Source organism: Mastigoproctus giganteus, chromosome 5 (assembly GCF_048544385.1).
Source record: "Mastigoproctus giganteus isolate SK-2022 chromosome 5, ASM4854438v1, whole genome shotgun sequence".
Taxonomy (NCBI): domain Eukaryota; kingdom Metazoa; phylum Arthropoda; class Arachnida; order Uropygi; family Thelyphonidae; genus Mastigoproctus; species Mastigoproctus giganteus.
Genome location: NC_143579.1, coordinates 168,992,565 through 169,016,449, shown reverse-complemented (window position 1 = coordinate 169,016,449; position 23,885 = coordinate 168,992,565). Strand labels below are relative to the sequence as shown.

Here is a 23,885-nt window from a genome sequence, read left to right as displayed (position 1 = left end):
TGTGTGAATGGGTTAAACAAAAACTCAGAGAAAGAAAATCTACAGTATTACTAAACGCATATTCTTTGAATTTTGGTTGCACAATTGGTTTCAAGGCTATTTGGCCTATCATCGGTGGTTAGGTAGGTACCCTGGTGTTGCAATAGTGATGACCCAGTTATGAAGTATAAGTCCACAATACGAGAGACGCCAGATGGTTTATTACCAGTTTAAACTGAAAGAGTTTGGTAGGGCTTTAGCCTCAACCTATGTAAAGATTTCACTTAACAAAAAGGTCAGTGCAATTGCATCACGGACAAAACTTGAGCTCCACATATGTATTGTATTATGTGGAGGATATCACTAACTGGTAAAATTAAAAATATGCCTTTTGCTGTTCTCATGGTGTGGTGAGAACCACAGAGCCACATTGCCAATTACTATTTCAGCATGGCAGAAATAGCAGGGATGTCCAGAAAAGCAAGCACAGAATCAAACATCCTAATATATCACCTGCCTGTTGCACATAATGAAGACCTGCTGACACAATCCGCAGAAATCATGGGATTAAGGAAACAGTGATGAATATAGTAAGGGTTCCTGTGTTGCAGACTTTGCTGGACAGTCCACTTCAACAAAATATTTGGACTACCAACCAGCAAGTGACAACACATTAGTATGCAGAATAAAGTATCTTTATTTAGAAACATGCAAGTTTCAGCATAATATTTTCCACAGATATGATTACTATTTTATGTTCTAAACACATTTATTCCTTACACTTTTAAAAGAACTAAAGGCTTACTTGAAGTAACTTGGAATAGTTTTGTAATTTTTATCTGAGTTCTTCCAATTATGACAGCAACTGAATTTTAATAAAGCATCAGCCATAAAAAAGCTGTGGAAATGGCCCTAATCAAAACCAATATTAATGAGTTTTCTCAGTGAAATAAACTGATGTAATTCCACAAAAACTAACTCAAAACTGCACCCGAAAAATTACAATTAAGATAAAATGGAAATCAAGCAATCAACGCTCGCTCACTCACTCTCTCTCTCTTTGCATCTGCAAGTTAGTATGTGTAAGATGCACAAGTAAAACTCAATTAACTGTGGTCCCTTTGTTTCACTTTCAATTACATTCAAAAATTTGTAACTGAGGTTTCTTAACACTTTCATTTAAAAATTTAACCATTTAGTTTTATGTTTCAATAATTATTAATGGAACTGCTCTCTGCTGAAAGCAATAAAAACTGAACAAAAGTAATCACATTATTGTTATGCAAAGAGTTTTATATCACATGCATATATAGTAGTTATTAGATATAAAAATTGTAATGAATTATACAAGTGAGAGAGAACTACCAGTTTCTCTAGAGAATATTAACAATGCCCTTTGTGCTTCATATAACATTACCTTAATAACTGTGAAAACTATTATTTTATTATGCAGTACTGTAGCAAATATACATTTCTTAAATAGTATAGTTCTAAAAATAATTCTTCAATAAAGTTTCAAGTGGCCAGTTACTTTATCAACAAGTTCTTCTGGACCTATAAATATAAAAATGAAATTTAAACATTTTTAACTATATCACAAAGATATCAATTGTAATATGACAAAAGTTAAAATATCTATAAACTATTGAAAGAATTCCTAAATTACTACAGAAAATAATATATTAAATTTTATTCTGCAAAATTAAAATCCTCCAAAAAATTATCTATTATATATATATATATATAAACGTAATATTACTGCTATTAAAATGTTAAAATAAAATAACATATTTTGCACTATAACTACTTATCTAATTATGGTATATATATATATATATATATATACAGGGGGTCTCAAAAATATTGGTTCAAACGTTTAGGGGAGGTAGGTAACATCTAAAGGAATGTGAATCGAATAGGAACGCATAACCGGAAACATCACCGTAAATCGGTAGATGGCACTGTTCATCAGTTCACGAGAGGGAAAATTTCTGGTTTACTCATTCAAGCAGTAGTTGCCGCACGAAGAGCATGCATCGATATACGAACTGTGAGCTGGCAGACATGCACCTAGTGTATGGATTAGCAGAGGGCAATGGACGAACCGCTCAACGAATTTATGGAGAACGCTTCCCAGACAGACATGTACCGGACCACCATTTGTTTGCGGGTGTGCATCAAAATTTGTGTGATTTTGGGTCACTTAGAGATAACAGGAGTAGCGTGGGCAGACCACATTCAACACGAACTCTCGCCATGGAAGAAAGTGTGTTGAATGCCATCCAGAATAATCCTACTACCAGCACAAGTGCCGTTGCCTCTGCCTTAGGAGTGTCTCGTTGCAGTGTACAGCATGTCTGGCACGACGATTCCTTACACCCCTTTCATCTCCAAAGGGTTCAGTTACTGCTCCCCCAAGATCATCCTGCATGTGTGGCTTTTACGCAGTAGTTTCTCCAAGAAAGTGTTCAAGACTTCAATTTTACAGCCTATGTTTTGTTCACGGATGAGGCTTATTTCACTCGGGAAGGCTTATTCAATCAGCACAATGCTCATGTGTGGGCTTACGACAACCCACACGGTGTGCGCCCCCATGTGGCACAACATCGCTTCGCAATAAATGTGTGGGCAGGTATGGTCGGTGACTGCTTAGTCGGCCCATACCTGTTACCATCCCGCATGAACTCTGTTAAATATTGGATCTTTCTTGAACAAGTACCAGGGTTACTTTACGATGTTCCAGCATATGTGAGACGCAACATTTGGTTTCAACATGACGAGGCGCCTGCCCATTATGGAAGGTGTGTTCGTGACAATTTCAACACGCGTTTTGGGCGTCGATGGATTGGCCGTGGTGGACCCGTTGCCTGGCCCCCACACTCACCTGATTTATCGAGCCTTGATTTCTTTCTGTGGGGGGCCCTCAAATCTATCGTGTACGAATCGCCTGTGGAGACGGAAATGGATCTCGTGGTGAGACTTATCTGCGCTGCTGCTACTGTCAAAGAAACTCCAGGTGTGCTCAACCGTGTCTGCCAATCCATGCTGCGTCGGTGCCACGCATGCATCGCGTCTCATGGTGGAACCTTCGAGCATTTCTTGTAACATCATGAAATGCATTCATCTCGTACTCCATTGTTAATATTATGTCAAATAAATGTTTGCCACTAATTACTGTCTTGTGTCATTTCTGCTTCTTGTGCCTCTGCTACTACTTTCCCGTGATGTTTCTGGTTATGGGTTCCTATGTGATTCACATTCCTTTAGATGTTACCTACCTCCCCTAAACGTTTGTACCAATATTTTTGAGACACCCTGTATATATATTACAATTATAAATATAAAAAACTCCAGAAAATTATTGGAGGAGATGGAAAGGTGATGAAGGAAGTTTTTTATTTTTTGGCTGATGCTTTTTAAGTTTGCTTTCTTGCATTATTTGCTGCTACTAATAGAAATACTAAAATGGAACTTCTCTTAAAAGATAGGCAAACTTAGAACTTCATTTAAGAAGTTTTGTACTGTTTACTTTTAATTTAAGAAACAAACAAATTTGCACCAGTCTACACAAATTCTTATCCTCCTTTCAAGAGAATAACAATATTATGAATATTGATTTCATTTTCATCAGATGTTTAAATAATAAACATTCACCTAAATGGCAGTATAGTAGCTTCACTGCTTGTCACCCATTTGGAAAGGCCAAAGCTAAATTACCACTGCTGACCAGAACTTTTAATGACTTTTTTATCACTCAGCAGTTGAATTCATTTAGACAGTCTCATGTAAGTGTCAAGCAATGAGTAACATCCACACCCTCATGATTTTTCTGAAGTTATTTCATCTTGATAACAGATAAACCAGCCTATTGATACCCACAATTTACAAATACATTCCTTTTGGGGAGGCAGCAAAGTGGTAACTGACTGATTTACCATTCTATTAACCAATGATGTGTGCCCAGCAGCCACATGAAGCTTGCTTGTAATACTTCCCATAACTCAGATTAATGTTTGGCACAAACTATTTAGTAATTCCAAGATGCTTGGTCATTTCACTGAAAAGTTATTCAGCTATCAAGAAACAACACAAGAGCAAATGAAAGCACAGTGATTAATACAGATGTATACTATATGACCAAAACTATATGGACAACACACAGGCAATTGAAAAATGGACTTTTAATTCAAAAACCTAATACACAGAAGGGCTGCTACCTTTGGCATTTATGGTAGCCTGTACATTCGTGGGGACACTGTCTACCAACTTCTGTTAGGTGTCAGTCAGAATGTGCCTATATTACTCCTACAAAGCGATGCTAGAATCAATTTTAAAGAAGTCTGTTTTTGTTGCTACTGCCTAATCTGGGTCTTCAATTTGTCTGGTCACCTGCTAATCTAACTTTTAAACATCATCATCTACAAACTAGTCCTTGCTGAATGACAGTGTTGTTGTGCTGAAAATGATAGGGACTTTTTTCTGAGCACTGCTGTTAAGTAAAGTAGATTGATTGCCCAAATTGTCCAAGTAGGTTACAGAGTTCATGGTTTTGGACATTACACCGATGGATCAAGTCCAAACTAGCTGAAACAGCCCCATATCAACAACTACCTCCAACAAACTACAAAGAGCACTCTCCAGCCCCTAACAGATGTCCATAAGAATGAAACATTGTGTAACTAGATTTATAACCTTTTGTTTTTGTAGATCATTCTGCCACCTTTCACAATCCACTTTCTATGGGTCTCATCAAGTTTGCAGCCACAGATCTGCATGAGTGAAACCTGTGACTTGGATTCTTCCCATTTTATTTTAGGGGGGGAGCTTATTTCTTGTTTCTGAGACCTGCTTCAATTGTGGGTAGTTGAAATCATTAATGAGTAAGTTAAATTAAAGGAAATAAAATTTCTCTAAATTTAATAACTTTATTGAAATTTAGGTTATTCATATAATTTAATGAACTTAATTAAATATGTTAAAAAACCAAAGTAAAAAATTTTTAACAAATGCTTCACACAACAAGAGTTTAATGAAATGCTTCTTTTTCTATAGTAGAGCAAAACAGAGGTTGTCTGTTTAGTCTCTTTAGCTTAAAATTGTCAATTTTCCATAAGATACCAGTTCAGTATGCAGATTTTAATATCATTAAAAACAAAATAATAATAAAAAAAAAAAAGTACTAAGATTTAGAAATAACAATTTATTTTGTATAAATTGTTATTTCTATAAGTATATTTTTCAAGTAATCAGAAAGAGAGCAGGAGGCCTAATGACTGTCATGAGTATAATGAACAATATAAATGAACAGATGGAGTGGGCCAGTAAATCACAATGACATAATGGGAGTCTTACTTTCCAGATATTCATTGAAACTTGTAGGTTGATCACTCATGTAGTAGCACGACTTTTGTGGATTTATTGAATGAATGTTTTCTAGACCAGCATGTTAGCCAACAAGAGAAAGCAATACTCTTGATCTGATTATTACCAGTGATCCTTCAATCATTAAGCATCTGCAGCTAAAAGCCGCAGTAGGTGGAAGTGATCATAGTATATTCATGTGAAATTTACTTCAAGAAATAATTACTGTAAAGGGCAAAGGGGAGGGCTTTTGCTGTCATAAGTGTGAATACAATGGTCTCAGACAATTTTTAAATTTTATGTAGTGGAATCAACTGATGACATTACCAACAGCAAATTCTAAATGAAGCATTCAGTGAAGTAATCATAGAAGTTACATGCCTTTTTATACCAACTAAGAGATTTGTTCAAGGCTTAAACTTAAATGGATGTCTGATGTAGTGATGAGGTAGATATGAGGCAGAGAAAAGAAAAGAATGCATAGGATGTATATAAATTATCAGATGATACAGAAACCTATGGTAGATATAAACCTGCCAGAAGTCTCTGGCAAAGAAAGTAAAGATAAGTAGCCAAGACTTCTTTACTTATGTAGACATTACAAGGAAGGAGATGAACTGCATTGGTCCACTAGATATGACTGCTTTAACTATTGGTGATTCTGCTGAGGTTTCTGACAACATGAATAGGTATTTTGAATCTACATTTACACAAGAGTAATGTTTTAGGGATGCCAGAAGTATACCAAATTCTAACAGGGAGCAGAATGATTTTGTGATAACAGAGAAAAGTAGAAGAGAAATTGCTGAATCTCAATGTAAATAAGGCATCTAGAGCAGATCATATCTATCAAATGATATTAACGAGGCAGCAAAAGAGGTAAGCAAACCTTTAGCAATGATTATGAGAGCATCCATGTATTCGGGGGAGATCCCTATGGATATGTGCAAATATATCACCAATTCACATAGGGAGATCAAAGGGTGACACAAGTAATTACAGACCTGTCAGCTTGACTTCTGATTGCTCAATTGTGAATCAGGCATACCCATATGACTCATTCTACTCATTCTTACCTACTCAGAGGTGAAGACCCTGCTCAATGGCAAAACTGTCAAGTTCCGCTCACTGTACATCACTTCATGGTGAACCGTCCAAGATTTAATTCAGAAAGTATAAGAGCCTTTCAAACAATAATGAATACACAAAACAACCTAATGCTTAAAACAATTTTAGACAACAGGTCAAATATTACTGACTTTTCTTCTTAAGTTAATCGGATACTACCAAAACATAAAAAAATTAATAGTATAACATTTACAAAAAAGCTACATAATTATAAAACAAAATCTTGGCTTCCTTCCAAACAACATCAAGAAAAATGTTGAAATATGAAACTCTCTAACCTAGACTAGGCATATTATAGCCTAAGCTGCTCTTGTGCCAATAGCTCTCAAACAATAACAACAACTTCACTTCTGGTTCAGGGAAAATAATGAAGTATCTGGTTAAAGAAGTAGTGCAGGACCATCTAGGCAGACATTAATTTTTAAAATTAAGAGGAAAACTTTATATGTCATGATTGCCTGTGACTAAACAATGTTTCCAATTTATTGGGATTTGAAAATATCTGATGGAGTTCTGTAATTTTTCCAATACACTATTTAGTCAGATGACAGATCTGGATAATAAAAAATTCAAATTTCAATAAATTGCATATAAATATTTTCTACTTGCCTGGACCAACTCCAACAACTGTTTTAGTTCCTGCTGCTACTTGCGTATGTCCAGCATCGCAAATAAGACTAGTTGTTAAGCCTATACTTTTAGCATGAACTGCCAATTCCAGACTAAAATGATATAAAATAAAGATAAATAAAATTCTTCTTACAGCAGTGATAAGAGAAATATAGAAACTTATATGCACATGGAAAATTACATCAAATCACCCAACACAATTTACACTTGGAAATACTTAAGAGCATAAATATGCATTTCCTTCCAATATCTGAAAATGAATGCTTACTTCCAAAGAAAAAATAAAATTTTATATTTCATTCACATAAACAAAAATAATTTTAAAAACAATTTATTTATTGAACTTTAAAAACATATTTCACTGTTTACTGGATATCAATTCCACATTACAATTGCATCTTCAGGTCCATGGTGAAGTATATAGGCTTCCAGACATGTTTTGACAGGAAAATGTCTTTGATGTTACTGAATGTTCCCGGGTCAGTACAAGGAAGGTGTGGAAGGGTCCTGATATGCATAGTTCTGCAGAGCATCCCTCATTCCATGAGGTTTATACCCAGTAAGGTAAACTGCTATGCAAATAATGTAGAGAGCCTTCCACAATTCCAACCGAAATTCTCAACAATCCTTGCAGTGCAATATTACCACCAATTCTTCCCTCAATAAAAAAAAAATAATAATAAAAAAGAAGTGTGTTACAATTTACTCAGAGTGGTCGCACTGAGATCTTACAACTTCCAGATCTGGATGTTGATCTCACTGTGGATCTTACTCCAACATATAATAAATATTTCTCATTACACGAAACTTAGAGACAGAATATTTATTACTACATTTATCATCACTGCAATAGCTAATTATTTAAAAAATAACTCTAGGGGCAGTGGAAGTGATTACGACACATTTTAGATGCTTATAATGCAACATTATCAACTGTGAACATCAATAGATAAAGTTGGAGCAATAGTTCACAAAATGCTTACTAAATAAATATTTAGTAAGTATTTTTGCTGAAGTTCTGTTTGGTGATAATAAATCACTGCTAATAAAAATTCAAATTCCTTGGTCTTGAGATGGAGAAGCTTGCCTTTGAGTTTGATCATAACATAATCCAAAAATGAATTTGCACTTTTTGAGCACATTTTGACTAAAGACCACCATAATAATGGGACTTGCCCTGTCTTTTTTCTCTCAGATACTACACATTTTTTAAAAATTCACTATCACCTATTTCTGTCACTTATTATAATCATTACTTACATAATGTAATAACTGCTAAGTTATAGTATACGGACACGAATCATATCATTTGTGCAAACTAAGATTACTTAATACTCTTTCCCCTGGTTCAAGGTAATGTAAAAGGGAATGTTACATTCCAATGAATAGTAATGTTTAAACAGCTGTTAATAAAAACATTTACTGCATTTACAAGAAAGGAAGAATTACAACTGCTGTTGTATTGTCATATTCCAATTAGAATATCCAGCAACATGGCCCATCGAACGTGATATCGGTCCCTGGTTGAGATTTCAGATCATTATATGAAAAGCAGATACTATTCGGAGCGTAATCTCATCCTGGTACAACCCTCTGTGGAGGTAAATATCCGATTTTTTCTACAAAACATCAGGAGTGTCAAAAACAAACTATATGGTCTACGTGATTTACTTTCCTGCACAGAGTTAGTTAGTTAGTTAGTTGGGTTTTATTGGCGCATCAGCAACTAAGGCTATAATGCGCCAAAACCTTGTCATAAAAAAAAGTAAAACGTTCAGTGACCTAATGAATTAGGTCACTAAGTCAGAGTATAAAAACAAGTATAAACTGTAAAAGATAAATATCAGTAAACAAGTAACCTGCACAGAGTATGAGTTCGTAATTCTGATTCAAACCTGGCTCAGAGGTGAAATGTAAATTACTACCTTCATCACAAATCTTGGTTATAACACGCTGGTTGTTAAAATAATTGGGGGAAGAGGTGGCGGTGTAGCAATCTGTCAAAGGAGCTCACTCCCCCTAATTAAGGCATCCACTTACCCAGGAGGAGACATAGAAGCAGTTCTTGGAATCTACCGAATTGCAGGTTTGTCGATCTCCGTGTGTGTGTGTGTGTGTGCCATTTCTTTTCCTCTACCAGTTTCTGAGGATTGTGTCCTCAATGTGACAGCATGGATGTCATCCACAATTAATCATCAAAAGCTCATCATCCTCGGAGACTTTAACTTTCCACTGCCAGCCACAAAGAAACTCCTAGATACACTGTCATTGAACATGTCGAAAATGGGCATTGGTCTTATTCATGTTCTTCTCTCACATGGCGATGCCACCCCTCTGTGCATCTTCTCAAACTGTCCAGTAAAGGAAACCCTGACCATAACCGAAAACTTCCTTCCGTCCAATCATGATCCGATCGTTGCCATAATATCACTGAAGGCACCTAAGGATGATATTATGCTAGTACAAGCTACAAACACTGTCAGGAGAGTATACAATCCAAAATACATCAACATTGAAACAGTTACTTCCCTTTTCTAACTTTACCCATGGAACATACTGGCAGAGCTTAACATCAATGAGGCTGCCTACTGGCTTTTGAGATGGATGGAATTCATTGCAAGGTCTGCAATGTCCAAAACATGCATCCTTAGTCCTCCCGCAAAGCTATGGTGGAATGATCTCCTGACTAAGGCCTTTAGGGAAAAACAGGCAGCCCATGCCTCCCACAAGAAGTTGCCTTCACAAGACTCATATGCCAAATTTTCCAAAGCAAGTATGGATTTCCAGAAGAGTAAACAATCAGCTATCGACAATTTCACGAACAACTGCCTATCCAGGGGAGAATTGCGTGATCCACGTCATACTTTCACCCCACCACCCCGTCTTTAGACATATAGGAATAGTGTGTGTGAGCATATGCTGTGTTTTAAGAGAGAGAGATCATGTTGTTGTTGTTTTTGGTTTTTAGGAGCATTAGCAACTAAGGCCATATTGCTCCGGGATATGAGGTGGTCATTCCCTGACCTTTCCGCATCCTCCGTATTTGGTGGTGACGGGCTCGAACCCCGGTCTAATCAAGAAGCGTGTGCTACGCACTGCTGCTCCTTTCCACCTGGCTACGGAGGCGCCGAGAGAGAGATCACTGTATGCCCGAAGCATATCCTTGGAACGAAGCGCTTAATGTTTCTTCAGCTACTAGTAATATTGAAATTTCCAAACAGCTAATAAAAATAATAAATTCACTGCTTGACAAGTCCGCCAAAGGAATTGACGGAAAACTCCTTTTTAGTCTAAAAATTGCTTCTTACTTTATCAGCAGAGAGCTCACTCACCTCTACAACAAAGTACTCGAGAGGGCGCTGACTCTCTTTAAAAATTACAGCTGTGACTTGCAGGCTCCGAAAAAACGATAAGTGTTTGCCTTTTTATTTACATAATTGTTATTTTATATTGTACTTAATACGTAGTCTTATAGTTACAGTTACACTGTTTATTTTTATTTTAATTTAGATAAACAGTTTTTGTAGATATACGTAATACTTAATATACGTAAAACCGTTATTTCGTTCGAATCTTGTAGCCATTGTTTTTGTATATAGTGGTAGGGAATTCAAATTTTTAATTGAGGTAGTTAGATAGCTTTAACGTATAATTATAGAAACAGTAATACGCTTCACTGTTTCTATTAGATAGCGTAGTATTGACATTTAATTAATTTAATTTATTGATTTTATTAATTTAAAGTATCATGCCCCAAACTAGAGCAGCAAAGCAACGGGCACAAAGTGGCAGGAGTGCTGTGACTCGGGGGAGAACTGAGGGGGGCGATTCTCCAACGCATCAGAGCCTAAAAAAATGTGCGACTTGTGAAATGTTTGCCGAACTCTCTGGAACGGAACATGATATTGCCATAGGGGATGTCTTTGTGTGTGCGCGATGTAAGGAGTGTAAGGAAATCAGGCGACAACTCAGCATTGTTATGGGCCTATATAAGAGTTTGAAGGACAGGGTGGGTGCCCTCGAAAGATCTAAATTGAGGGGCCCATCAAGCTCTCAGGTGCCCACATCAATGCCAGAGCTTGCACTTGGTCATCACGCAACACAGCAGCAGCAACCCTCAAAGCAGAATGCGCTGGTCCCACAGGAACTAGTAGTTGTTGGTGACTCTATTGTCAGGGAAACGGGAAATATGCTTTGTAAAAAGGATAGGTGGAACAGGACCAGGGTATGTCTGCCAGGGGCAAAGGTTGATGACGTTGTTGAGCGGATATCATCTTTTAAGGGCACAAAAGGTGATATAGTTGTACACATTGGCACTAATGATATTTAGAGTAGGAGACCAGCAGAATTACTTAACAAGTACAGGTCACTGTTGAACAAAAGCCGAGAATTAGGGTTGAATTTGAAAGTGTCTGCAATTCTGCCCAGACACGATAGAAGGGAGTATATGATGAGAGCCTTGTCGAACAATTCGGCCCTAAAAAGAATGTGCAAGGCTCAAGGGGTAGAATTTTTTTCAGCCTGCACTGTACTTGTTAACAGGAGAGACTGCTTCTATAGGGATGGGATACACTTAAATAGAAAGGGTGCAAGACTATTTGCTGATGCTATCGAGGCAGTGTTAGGTGGGTCGGAAAACTGATAAACTGGGGGGGGGTACAAGGACTAATAGTTTATCAGTAGCCGTAGGCAGAGGTGAAGGTGATTCTTGCACAACTTCTATTAGAATACGTAGCGACCTGGAGCGTGGGGTATTGGGGGTTTCAGGGATGGATGGCAGTCATCCTGAAATAGGTGGGTATATGGGATGTGTTAGGGTAACTAGGAATAGGAGTAGGAGCATGTATGCTTGCATGTATACCAATGCTAGAAGTATAGTAAATAAATTTGATGAATTTGAAGTGTTGGTCAAGACATCAAAGGCGGATATTGTTGGGATAGCAGAGACGTGGTGTCACATAGATATAAGGAATGCAGAACTGGAATTTGGGGAGTACAATGTGTACAGAAAGGATAAGACAGGATAAAAAGGGAGGAGGTGTTATGCTGTTAATTAAGAAAAACATAAAATCAAAAGAAGTGCATCCAGTTGATATAGATGAACAGTGCACTGTTGAGTCAGTTTGGTGTGACATAAGCACTGCGAAAGCAAAAATAAGAGTAGGAGTGTGTTATAGGCCTAATGACTCGAATGAGTACAATGAACAATTGTACAGAGAAATAGAGTGGGCTAGTAAATCGGAATGTCTTATAATGGGGGATTTTAACTTCCCAGATATTGACTGGAACTTGTGGGTTGGTCACTCACACACTAGTCAGACTTTGTGGATTTACTGGATGATTGTTTTCTGCAGCAGCATGTTCGAGAGGCAACCACAGAGAGTAATACTCTTGATCTGGTTATCAGCAGTGATCATTCGTGTATTAAGAATTTGCAGATAAAGGAACCACTAGGTGGCAGTGATCACAGTGTACTGATGTGGGATTTACTTAAAGATTTAATTACCATGAGGGGTAAAGGAAAGGGTTTTTGCTTCCGTAAAGGTGAGTACAGTGGTCTCAGACAGTTTTTAAATTCTGTACAGTGGGATCAACTGATGATGTTACCAACAGTAAATTCTAAGTGGAAAGCATTCAAGGAATTAATCGTGGATGCTACTAAAAGTTTCATACCTATTAAGAAATATTGTTCAAGGTTTAGACCTAAATGGTTATCTAATGAACTAATGAGACTCCTAACAGAGAAGAAAAATGCATGGGATGCATATAAATTATCAAGCGACTCAGAAGCCTATGGCAGATATAAGCTAGTCTGTAATCAGGTCACAAAGGAGGTTAGGCAGGCGAAGGCAGATTACGAGAAATCCTTGGCAAAAGATGCTAAGAAAAACAGCAAGGATTTCTTTACTTATATAAACTCGAAAAGGAAGGGGATAAATCTGATTGGTCCACTTGACATCGATGGTTCGACTGTTGATGATACTGCTCAGATAGCAAACAAACTGAATGAGTATTTTGCATCTACATTCACACATGAGGAATTATTAAGGTTTGAAAATGGCAGAAGGTTATCAACTTGTAGCAGGATACTTAATGATTTTCTAATAACTGAAAGCAAAGTGGAGGAGTAATTGTTGAAGTTAAACATAAGAAAAGCACCTTGGGTGGATGGGATCTATCCAGTTATATTAAAGGAGGTGGCAAAGCAACTAAGCAAACCCTTAGCCACAATTATGAGAGCATCCTTGGATTCAGTGGAGGTGCCCACGGACTGGAGATGTGCAAATGTATCCCCAATTCACAAAGGGGGATCGAAGGGTGACACGAGTAATTACAGACCAGTTAGTTTAACTTCTGTTCCGGGTAAAATAATGGAGTCACTGGTTAAAGATGCATTGCAGGATCAAGAAAAGACAGATGTAGAATAGATGTGCGGAAATTTGCCTTTAGCCAGCGGGTGGTTAATTGCTGGAACAAACTTCCATCTGTCGTTGTGGAAATTGACAGGTTAAATAAATTTAAGGAGGAACTGGAGATGTGCAAATGTGACCCCAATTCACAAAGGAGGATCAAAGGCTGACACAAGTAATTATAGACCTGTGAGTTTAACTTCTGTTCCAGGAAAATTAATGGAGGCACTGGTTAAGGAAGCACTGCAGGATCATCTGGACAAGACTTCAGTTATAGCTCGGACACAGCATGGTTTTGTTAAGGGGAAGTCTTGCCTGACCAATTTGATTTGATACTATGATGCAGTCACAAAAGAACTGGATGCAGGGAATAACTTTGATATTATATACTTGGATCTTAGAAAGGCTTTTGATACTGTTGCACATGGAAGACTGCTGCAAAAATTGGAGCAGTGTGGCATTGGAGGCAAATTGCAGCTATGGATAAAGGGGTGGTTGAGGGGGAGAAGACAGAGAGTGGTAATCAATGGACACTGCTCATCGTGGACTAATGTTATCAGTGGAGTCCCTCAGGGTTCAGTGTTGGGTCCATTATTGTTTTCTGTATTTATAAATAATATTGAGGATGGTATATCAAGCTTAATGTCCAAGTTTGCAAACGATACAAAAGTTGGCAGGGTTGTTAAGGACACTACTGACGCTATGCTGCTGCAACAGGATCTGGAAAGGTTGAGCAGATGGGCTGAGAGGTGGCAAATGAAGTTTAACATTGACAAATGTAAAGTACTACATATGGGAAACAGCAACCCCAGAGCAACGTATCAACTCTGTGGTAATACACTGACAGTGGTAGAGAATGAAAATGACCTGGGGGTAATTGTGCAGGCAGCTATGAAGTTCTCTGAGCAGTGCAGACGGGCTGTAAGAGTAGCTTATGGTGTCTTATCAATGATATACAGGAATTTTTCTAGCAGGGATAAGGAGGTGATTATTCCCTTGTATAAGGCAATGGTCAGGCCACACCTTGAGTACTGTATATAGGTCTAGAGGCCTCATTTCAAGAAGGATGTAGAGCTTTTGGAACGAGTACAGAGAAGGGCAACAAGGTTAGTGAATGGAACAAAGGGTTGCTCTTACGAAGAAAGGCTTAAGTTTTGTAAATTATAGTGTCTGGAGACTAGGCACCGGTGAGGTGATCTGATAGAGGTGTATAAAGCCTTGAATGGTTTGAGCATGCTCAATGCTGATGGGATTCTGCCTCTTGCTCAGAATAATCACCTGAGAAGGCATAAATTCAAATTGAGGAAAGACAGATGTAGGATAGATGTCCGGAAATTTGCCTTTAGCCAGCGGGTAGTTGGTTAGTGGAACAGACTTCCATCCCTTGTTGTGGAAGTTGATAGCCTAAATAAATTTAAGGCTCAGCTGGACAGGTATTTCGAATAAACGGAGGGGTGAAGTGGAAGTTTTTTTTTTTTTTTTGCTGATGCTGCATAAGCTTGCTTTCTTGCATCATATGCCTCTACTAATGCTAATGCTAAAAGCCGTCGCTGAAAAACTGGAAATATTTGAAAGCAATTTAATGAGAAAACAATTTCGTGGTATGCAAGAGTTAACTGAAATCAACGAATCTCTCACTGAGAATGATCTTAAGAATTATTCAGATCATTTGTGTTCTTTAAAAGGTGAAATGAAAGATAAATTTTCAGATTTATTTTCTTTTGAAGTGAAGCCATGGATGTGATTTTGGATCTGCTAGTGAAAAAAGACTGAATTAAAAATGTAACAAAGAACTCAAATATAAATTCAAAAAAGGCAGAATGGCTGAGCTGTGGGGATTAAAAACAACTAAACTTCTTTATCCAACAGTGTGGTCTGAAATGGCCAAAGTACTTCTTTGTTTTCCAACATCTTATATGCTTGAAAGTGGTTTTAGTTCAGTAAATAAAATATTAACAAAGGAAAGGAACAGAACTGATATATGTTCAAGAGGAGACATTAGAATTAAACTTACTAACATCATACTGAACATAGATCTTTTAGCTAAGAAGCATCAGGCTAAGGATCCCATTGAATAAAAAGTGTAAGTATAAAGCATTTTCTTGTTTAAAATTCCATGGGGGCAATTAGAAAAAAAAAATTGTCTAAAAGATCCCTTTAGGGGGCAATAATTAAAAATAGGTTGAGAAACACTGCTCTAGAGTCACATGTTCCTAATGAATGCAGTAATGTGAAAATATTATTCTTTATGTAAATGTCAAAATTTCTAATCCAACTGGTAGCTGATATTATTTTTTAACTACAGAGTGAGTGAATGGGTCGGTGGTAATTTTGCCCCCCCCCAGTCTTAACCTTAATCCTTGTGACTTCTTGTTATAGGGATATCTCAACTGTATTCAGGCTTTGGCTGTCTTAAAGGAAAATTTAAAAAGACAATTTGATAATATTTCTCATAACATACTTCAGGCAACAGTTGACCATGGTATATGAGCATGATGTACTACACTTCAACAGATTTGAACTAACACCAAGCAATTTATCTTCACAAGTGGTAAATTCTTCATAATTTAATTAAGTTTCAGGCTTTCATTATAAATTGAGAGGTTACTCCTGCAAAAATCAATGATTTGTCAAATGCTTTGACTCAGAAAGGGTTGTGCAATTTTTATCACACACTTTAATGGTTAACAGAGGTGAATAATATTAACCTACAAATCTAGAAAATATTATATATAACAGTTATTTCATAACTGAAATATTTAATAAGTTCACAAAAGTTACATTACATATATATGTAACTTATGTGACATATCTACATATATACATTCAGTAATCACTGAATTGTGACCACCCCCATCCATAAAGGACTATGCTATGCTTGCGGTATATAAAGCTGAACAGCTTTGTACCCTAAAGCAGTGGTAACATGCATCTGGTCATGCAAGTCAAAGTGATAAAGTAGCGTTTATGGGATGTAGTAAAAATATCATTAGTTTCAAATAGACATAATTGTGGCAGCTTGTGTGTCACGTGCTTCCATATCGGAAATGGCACATCTTGTTGGTTGTTGCTCATGGCTCACTATGGTTAAGGTGTAAATGAATGGTATCTAACCAGTCAAACCAACTCCCGCCAACAGAACTGCAAAGGATTACAAAAGGTAAATGTTTCTGTGCAAAGGATGCAGAATGTTGTATGGACTCAATGGCAGTTCACTGTGCAATAGTTGACATCGCAATACAATATGAGGAATGCAAGAACAATATTCAAAATGATGACCCACTGCGCACTCAGACTTATGGGGTTCCACAGCAGACAACCGAAGAGACACCTTCTCAACACTGCTGATCATCGTTGATGGCAAATGCTGTCATGTCAACAACATGCAGGTTGGATACTGGAAGACTGGAAATGAGTGTGCTGGTTATATGGATCCAAATACCTGGTGCAACATGCTCATGGATGCCTTAGTGTGTGGCGGTTGCTTAATATGGGGCATTTTTTGCTGGCAAGAACTAGGACCAAAATTTCACTGGTGAGGTCCACCAGCTCTTAGAAGACCAAGTGCACCCTGCCATGTTGCATTTTTTCCATACAGAAATTGGATTTTCCAAGATGACAATGCACTGTGTCACTGGGGCTGCACTGTGCACCAGTGGTTTGAGTAACACAGCGAAGGTATCATACAGCTTGAATGGCCTCCAAATTCACCTGACCTCAATTCAATTTAACACCTGTGAGGGTGGGATGTTTTGAAATGAAAAGTGAGACATATAGACATACAACCATCATCTAGATCTTAGGGATTTGCAGCATGGCTGCAAATCCCTAAGAACGTCTTCAGATATTTAGTGGAGTCAATGCCTAAGTGACTGTTATCGTGTGAACAGTGACCCAACATGATATTAAGTAGATGGTCATAATTCGGTGATCACTGAGTGTATGTGTGCACATATTAAATTACAATTTAGAAAATTCATTTATTCATCTTATACTGACAAAAAAAAGGAAATAAATAAAGAGAGCCATACTCACAGTGACTGTTCACTGTCTACTTTGAGCACAACCTTTCTTTGCCCTGACATTTCCCACAATCGAAGAATTTCGGGGTCATGTCGTAATATCTGTTTATAAGCTAAGACTGATGCATGGGAACACTAAAATTTATGAAGAATTTTTAAGAATAAAACAGTTTACAGAGGAATGTCACAAACTATTCTTGATGGTCATCATCAATAACTTAAACTACAAATAAAATTTCATGACAATCTTCTAACCTCATTACTATCTTGTTACTTCACTGCTGAAAATACAATAACAGTATTGTAAAATCAACAAAATATATTACGAAATACATTTATAATTTCCGTATTTATTACCCTTGCCTCCATATTTTATATAAATATTAGCATTTCTTTATTTTTTTATGCTTATATAAACTTTTATATAAGCATAAATTATTTTGTTTATGCTTCAGTGCATAAACAATCATAAAGCAATGGTATCAAGCAGAAGCTATCAGACTATTATATGATTAGAGCTCAAAAAAATCCAATTATCACAAGTGATTAGCTTTCAAACACCAGCAAGTAGATTTTTCACTTTGCCTACTATAAATTTAAAAACTAATGGACAAATAATTTTGCATAGTAAGTGAGAAAACACCATTACATATAACAGCACTGGAATATGCCCTTGAACAACTTTTATCTGAATAATTTCAGATCTCTATTTTAGTTTTTGCTAAATTTACTTCACTTCAGAAAATGGCATGACGCTGATTCACAATTTGTCATTCAGTTTTTCTCTTAAAGCAAATTTCAGCCTTCCTTCCTTGGCCCCAACACCCTCCCAACAATACAATAACACAAACCAATATCATTGCCTTTACTGTATTCAATTTTTCTATTCTTGGTTCATGGTAAGCAATGCATGTTACACATTATTGAAGGTAACAGTCAGTGTATATCAATGTATTCTTGAAAGAAAATCCAGGAATTTTTATCATCTGTCATTCGCACATGTGTTTTATTTTCCCTTTCGTTCCTGAAGTGAATTTTCTTTATGCTTCAACCTTAAAGCAAGGGTGTCAAGCATAAGCTATCATACTAGATTAGGTCTATATGATCAGAGCTCAAGAAATTCAATTATCACAAGTGATTAGCTTTCAAACACCAGCAAGTATATTTTTTACTTTTTCCACTATAAATTTGGAGTGGAAAAACGCAAAATTAGACAAATATTTGGAGTGAACGGATGGGTGAAAAGGGAGGTTTTTTTTTTTTTTTTTTTTTTGTTGATGTTATATAAGCTTGCTTTCTTGCATCATATGCCTCTACTAATGTTAATTTAAAAACTAATGAACAAATAATTAAGCCATTAGGATAATAGGATTTATACATTTTGTAACTCTGGATTTCTTAACTATTTTTTTTTTTGCATCAAATGCCATTGTAGCATTAACTGCAAGGTGCACTGCACATTCTTCATTCTCTCAAATTTATGCAGGAATGTGTATATTTTATTTTTATTGTTCTAAAGTTTTAATGTAATCATATATGATAAAAACTAAATGGTTTCAATAAAAGATTGTATAGTCTGATAACATAATGTGAATTTCACTATTTTTGTTTGAGTTTTCTCAACATAAGTCAATTAAAGTTGTAATAAGATATCTGAATAACAGATACTGTTTTGTATGGTTTGGACATAAATTTATCCAAACCATATAGTTATATGTAAAACTATAAAACAACTTTTATTTTATATCAAAAGAAACTTCACTTTAAATCTTATGAAACTAGGAAGGAAGGGAGAGTCACCATTATTTGAACCTATGTCTTTTTTCAAGTGTAGGCTCCAGACCAGTGCCGGATTAAGGCACGGGCTAGCAGGGCCCTTGTCCAAGGTGCCAAAAACAGAAGAACAATGAGGAAAAAAATATCTATATCCTTAGTACAGGGAATCAAAAAATCTTTCTGCCAGGAGCACAGAAATACCTTTGTTCGGCTCTGCTCCAGACTGAACACAATATTCTAAATTCAGATTCTAAATCCCTTTATATAAAGGGATAATGACATCTAGAAATCATATATAATGGGGGTGGGAAGAGAGAGATTGGCCAAGTTGCATAGGGCATTGTAGGACTTCAGCTTTTTAGTTTTAATAACATTAGTTAGAATTCCTCCATTGTCTTTTTTTTTAAATCATAATTGAATATTGAAATAATCAATTATTAATCATACAATTATGCCCATAATGTAATATCTTTGGGAAATAATGATTTAAAGCTGAAACAGATGAATTGGTTACAAAAATAAGGTCATGTTTGGAAAGTGTTGCTAGATAGGACAAAATATTCTTATCTACAATTTTTCCTAGACATGATAGGAGGGATTTCATGACAAAAGCCTTCTGGATTAATTCAAAGCACGTAGGACTTTGCAGGATTTATGGGGGAAATTTTTCACAGCATGGTTAGCCACTGTTGATAGACAAAATTTATTCTGTAAAGACAGTATTCCCTTAAACAGAGGAATTGTGCAAGGGTTTTTGCTAATGCCACTAAGGAGGAATTCTGCACAGCTCATGCAGTGTAGGATGTACAAGTAAATGCAAATTTTATTATTATTTTTTTTTCATTTTTAGCAAATTTGCATCTTTGGTGATTACTCTGCCAAATTCCTTATGTTAAAAGACAGAATATACAGTTTTAAGGGAAATTTTTTTTTTTATTCTTGCACAATGTATCTAGCAGAAATGAAATTCTACTCTTTAAATGAATAGTGGTTGACAATTTGCAATATACCACTTATTGTGATTACTAGATCTCAACTGCAAATTTAGCAAATATACATATGGTTGGGTCATGCAGGTTCATGATGGATGGAGTAACAGTGGTATTAGTATTACAATTAGTAGTACTAAGTGATGGAGGGAAGCAAGCTTATAGCAGCATCAGCCAAAAAAAAAAAAAAATAATAATAATCATTTGTCCATGCTATCTAATAATTTGTCTAGCCCTTCTTTAAATTTATTCACACTACCTGCTTCCACAATGCTAGCTGGAAATTCATTCAACAACCAATTACTGTCTGGCTGAAAGCAAATTTACACTTAGCTATTTTGTACCACCCTTTCTCAATTTAAATTTATGCCCTTGTGTGTGTATCATTTGAAAAAGAGTAAGAATGCTATCAGCATTTAGGTTACTCAATCCATTCAAAGCTTGAAAAAACTCTACTTTGATTTCCTCGCAGGTGTGAAGTTTCCAGATGATGCAGTTTACAGAACTTTTGCCTTTCTTGGTAAGAGTACCGTTTTGAGCCCGTGACTAATCATGTTGCTCCTCTGTCCTGTTCCAACAGATTTACATCTTTCTTAAAACGAGGCTTCCATGCATGTATGCAGTACTCAAGATGTAGTCTAACCATTGCTTTAAACAATGGGATAATCATCTCCTTTGCTCTGCTAGAAAAATTCCTGTATATAACATTGACAAACCCCACAAGATGTACTAGCAATGTGTCTGGACTGCTTAGAGAATGTCATGTCAGACTACAATTACACACTGAGCTTTTTCACTCTTTACTACCTTGAGTTGTGTGCTGCACTATGGCCATAATGTCATGCCAATGATGACATTTGATGCCAATGCACCAAAAAATCTGGAAACAAATTATCTTGAGTATCAATGTTAATGCATTAACTGCCACTTCTCAGTCCATCTACCTAATTTCTTAGGTCTTATATCAATAGTTACCCTAATTCATGTCATTAATCACCCTGCTAACCTTTCCGTCATCAGCCAACTTAAGACATTAAACTTGATATGCCTTCACTAATATCATTAACTAATATTGAAAACAATAAGTGACTCAGCACTGAACCCTGATTGATTCCACAATAACATTAATACAGGAAGAGCAGTGCCCATTATCATACACTCTTTTGTCTTCTGCACTCAACTATGCTTTTATTTACAATAGTAACCTTTCCCCAATTTGTACAGCATTTTTTCATGTGGAACAGTATAAAAGGCTTTACTGAAATCAGAGTATATGGTGTAAAAATTATTATTTTTTCTGGCAGTTCCTTTGTTACTACATTATAATCCCTCCAGGGGCTCACATCTGGTGAGTATGGGCTTGGCACACCCAGGGTCCTGAGCTGGATATCATCATTCTTCTCTTTCTTGGTGATTCCCTTCTACTTCTCTCTCTCTCTCTGGGTAACTCGGGAATTTTTTTTTTTTTTGGCTGGTGCAGCATAAGCCTCAGGCTTCCTTACACCATATAGCTAATAATAATAATAATAGCTAATCAGAGTGGTCAAACAAGGTCTCCCCTTAACAAATCCACACTGTGATTGCCATATACCTGTATTTCAGTCAAGGTAGTCCTGCATTATTTCTTCAACCACTGACTCCATTATTAGGTCTGTAATTACTCACTACACCCTTCAATTCCAATCTGTGAACAAGAGAGACATTTGTATATCTCCTATCTGTAGAGTTCTCCCCAAACCCAAGGATGCTCTTGTAGTGATGGCTAAAGGTTTGCTTACTTCTTTTAATATAACTGGATAGATAATTTATTTTCCACTTTTCTCTCAATGATCACAGCTCCTAGTTATAACTTGGTTTACTTCTGGAATCCCCCTTTCCTAGAAACTTCTTCACAAGTGAATGTGGATGCAAAATATTTATTGAGTTCATCAGCAACCTGAACAGAATCATCAACAGTTAGTATGGAGTGAAATGTTATCAAGCCAGGACAGACCCAGGCCATGGTTAGGCCGCATCTTGAGTACTGTATACAGATCTGTTGGTTGGTTGTTGGGTTTTATTGGCACATTAGCAACTAAGGCTATAATGCGCCAAAACCAGTTGATATTTAAAAAATTTAAACTTTCACTGACCTAATTACTTAGGTCACCATGTCAACATATAAAATAACAAAGGTATAAAATGTAGAAAAGATAAATCAATAAAGAAATAACAATAACATGTAAATTTTAAATACAAGCAAAAACATTTACTGATTTAAAATAGCTAAAAACAGCAGACACATGGTCATTGTCGGATAAAATCTGACTGAGTGTATATGGCTCAGTCAGATGATTAAAAGCGGTAAAACAGATATTGCTAAAATTCTGGACAATCAATTAAAATGTGTCTGATAGTTAAAATTGTGCCACAGGACTCACACATAGGAGGATCTATTCCACGAATCCTGCCATTGGGAGTGTATCTTTTGGTGTATTATTTGCCTGTAGTCTGTATAGGGGACTGACAGGCAGCGATTATTATTAGGAATTGCTGATTTGGCTGCGATGTCAGCCAAATCATTCCCCCTAATCCCAATGTGGCTGGGAATCCAGCAGAAGCGGATATCATATTCAGGTTCATGGAGAAAGTGAATCTTCTGCTGAATGCTAGACAGAACTGGATGAGAATTATATCTCACGGTTATTAAAGCCTGTAACACGCTGAGAGAGTCGGAATATAAAATGAACCGTTGGTATTGGCATTTACTAATGTGATCCAAGGCTAACTCTATAGCGTGCAGCTCTGCAGTAAATATGCTGCATTCAGAGGGAATCTGCTCCGATGTAGTGGTGTCTGTAAAGACAGCAGCAGATCCCACATATGATTCCGACTTCGAACCGTCTGTGTAAACTGGTGCAAAGTCAGAATGTTCAGCTCGGTGTGCTGAATAAAGCTGCAGGTAGACAGATGATGGAGTGTCCGACTTTCCCCAATTTCTAAGGGAGAAGTCACATGTTGGAACATGAGCATGCCAGGGTGAAAGGGTCTTTGGTGTTTGGGCAACCTTGTCTACCTTGATATTAAGTTCTTTGAGTAGCTCTTGGAGACGAATACCAAAAGGACGATTGGCAGTCTTACGGGTGTTGTACAAATTTTCCCATTGTGGCTCAAGAATGGCCACGTTTGCTTCGACATATAAGCTCTGGACAGGAGATGTTCAAAATGCTCCAGTAGCGATACAGATAGCCTGATGGTGGACAGGGTCCAGCCATCGAAGGACATTATCTCTGGCCGAATTGTATACCAGGGACCCGTAATCTAGTCTGGATCGTACAAGTGCACGGTAGATGCGTAGTAGGGTGCACCAATCCGCACCCCAAGATGTAGAGGAAAGAGAGCACAGAATATTCAGGCCTCTTGTGCACTTTGTGCGGAGTTGACTGATGTGATCCAGAAAGGTCAGCTTTTTATCAAATACGTGTCCCAAGAATTTTGTGTCCACCGCTACTGGAATAGCATTTTGTCCGAGCCTTAATTCAGGTTTAGGATGAAGATTAAGCTTACGACAAAAGTGTACGCAAACGGTCTTCTCCGGTGAGAACCTGAAG

The 23,885-nt window shown here is 36.9% G+C and overlaps 1 protein-coding gene across 1 annotated transcript in view; it reads right to left on the bottom strand.

The window, feature by feature from the left end:
- Positions 1–1,401: 1,401 nt before the first annotated feature.
- Positions 1,402–23,885, bottom strand: part of LOC150085829 (peptidyl-tRNA hydrolase 2, mitochondrial-like) — a 35,658-nt gene continuing 13,174 nt past the window's right edge. The window contains exons 3-5 of the mRNA XM_090373510.1: positions 17,544–17,665; positions 7,078–7,190; positions 1,402–1,533 (exon numbers count right to left, since the gene is read on the bottom strand). Of these exons, the coding sequence (XP_090229636.1) occupies positions 1,484–1,533; positions 7,078–7,190; positions 17,544–17,665 (285 nt within the window). The 3' untranslated portion in view covers positions 1,402–1,483. The remainder of the gene's footprint in view (positions 1,534–7,077; positions 7,191–17,543; positions 17,666–23,885) is intronic.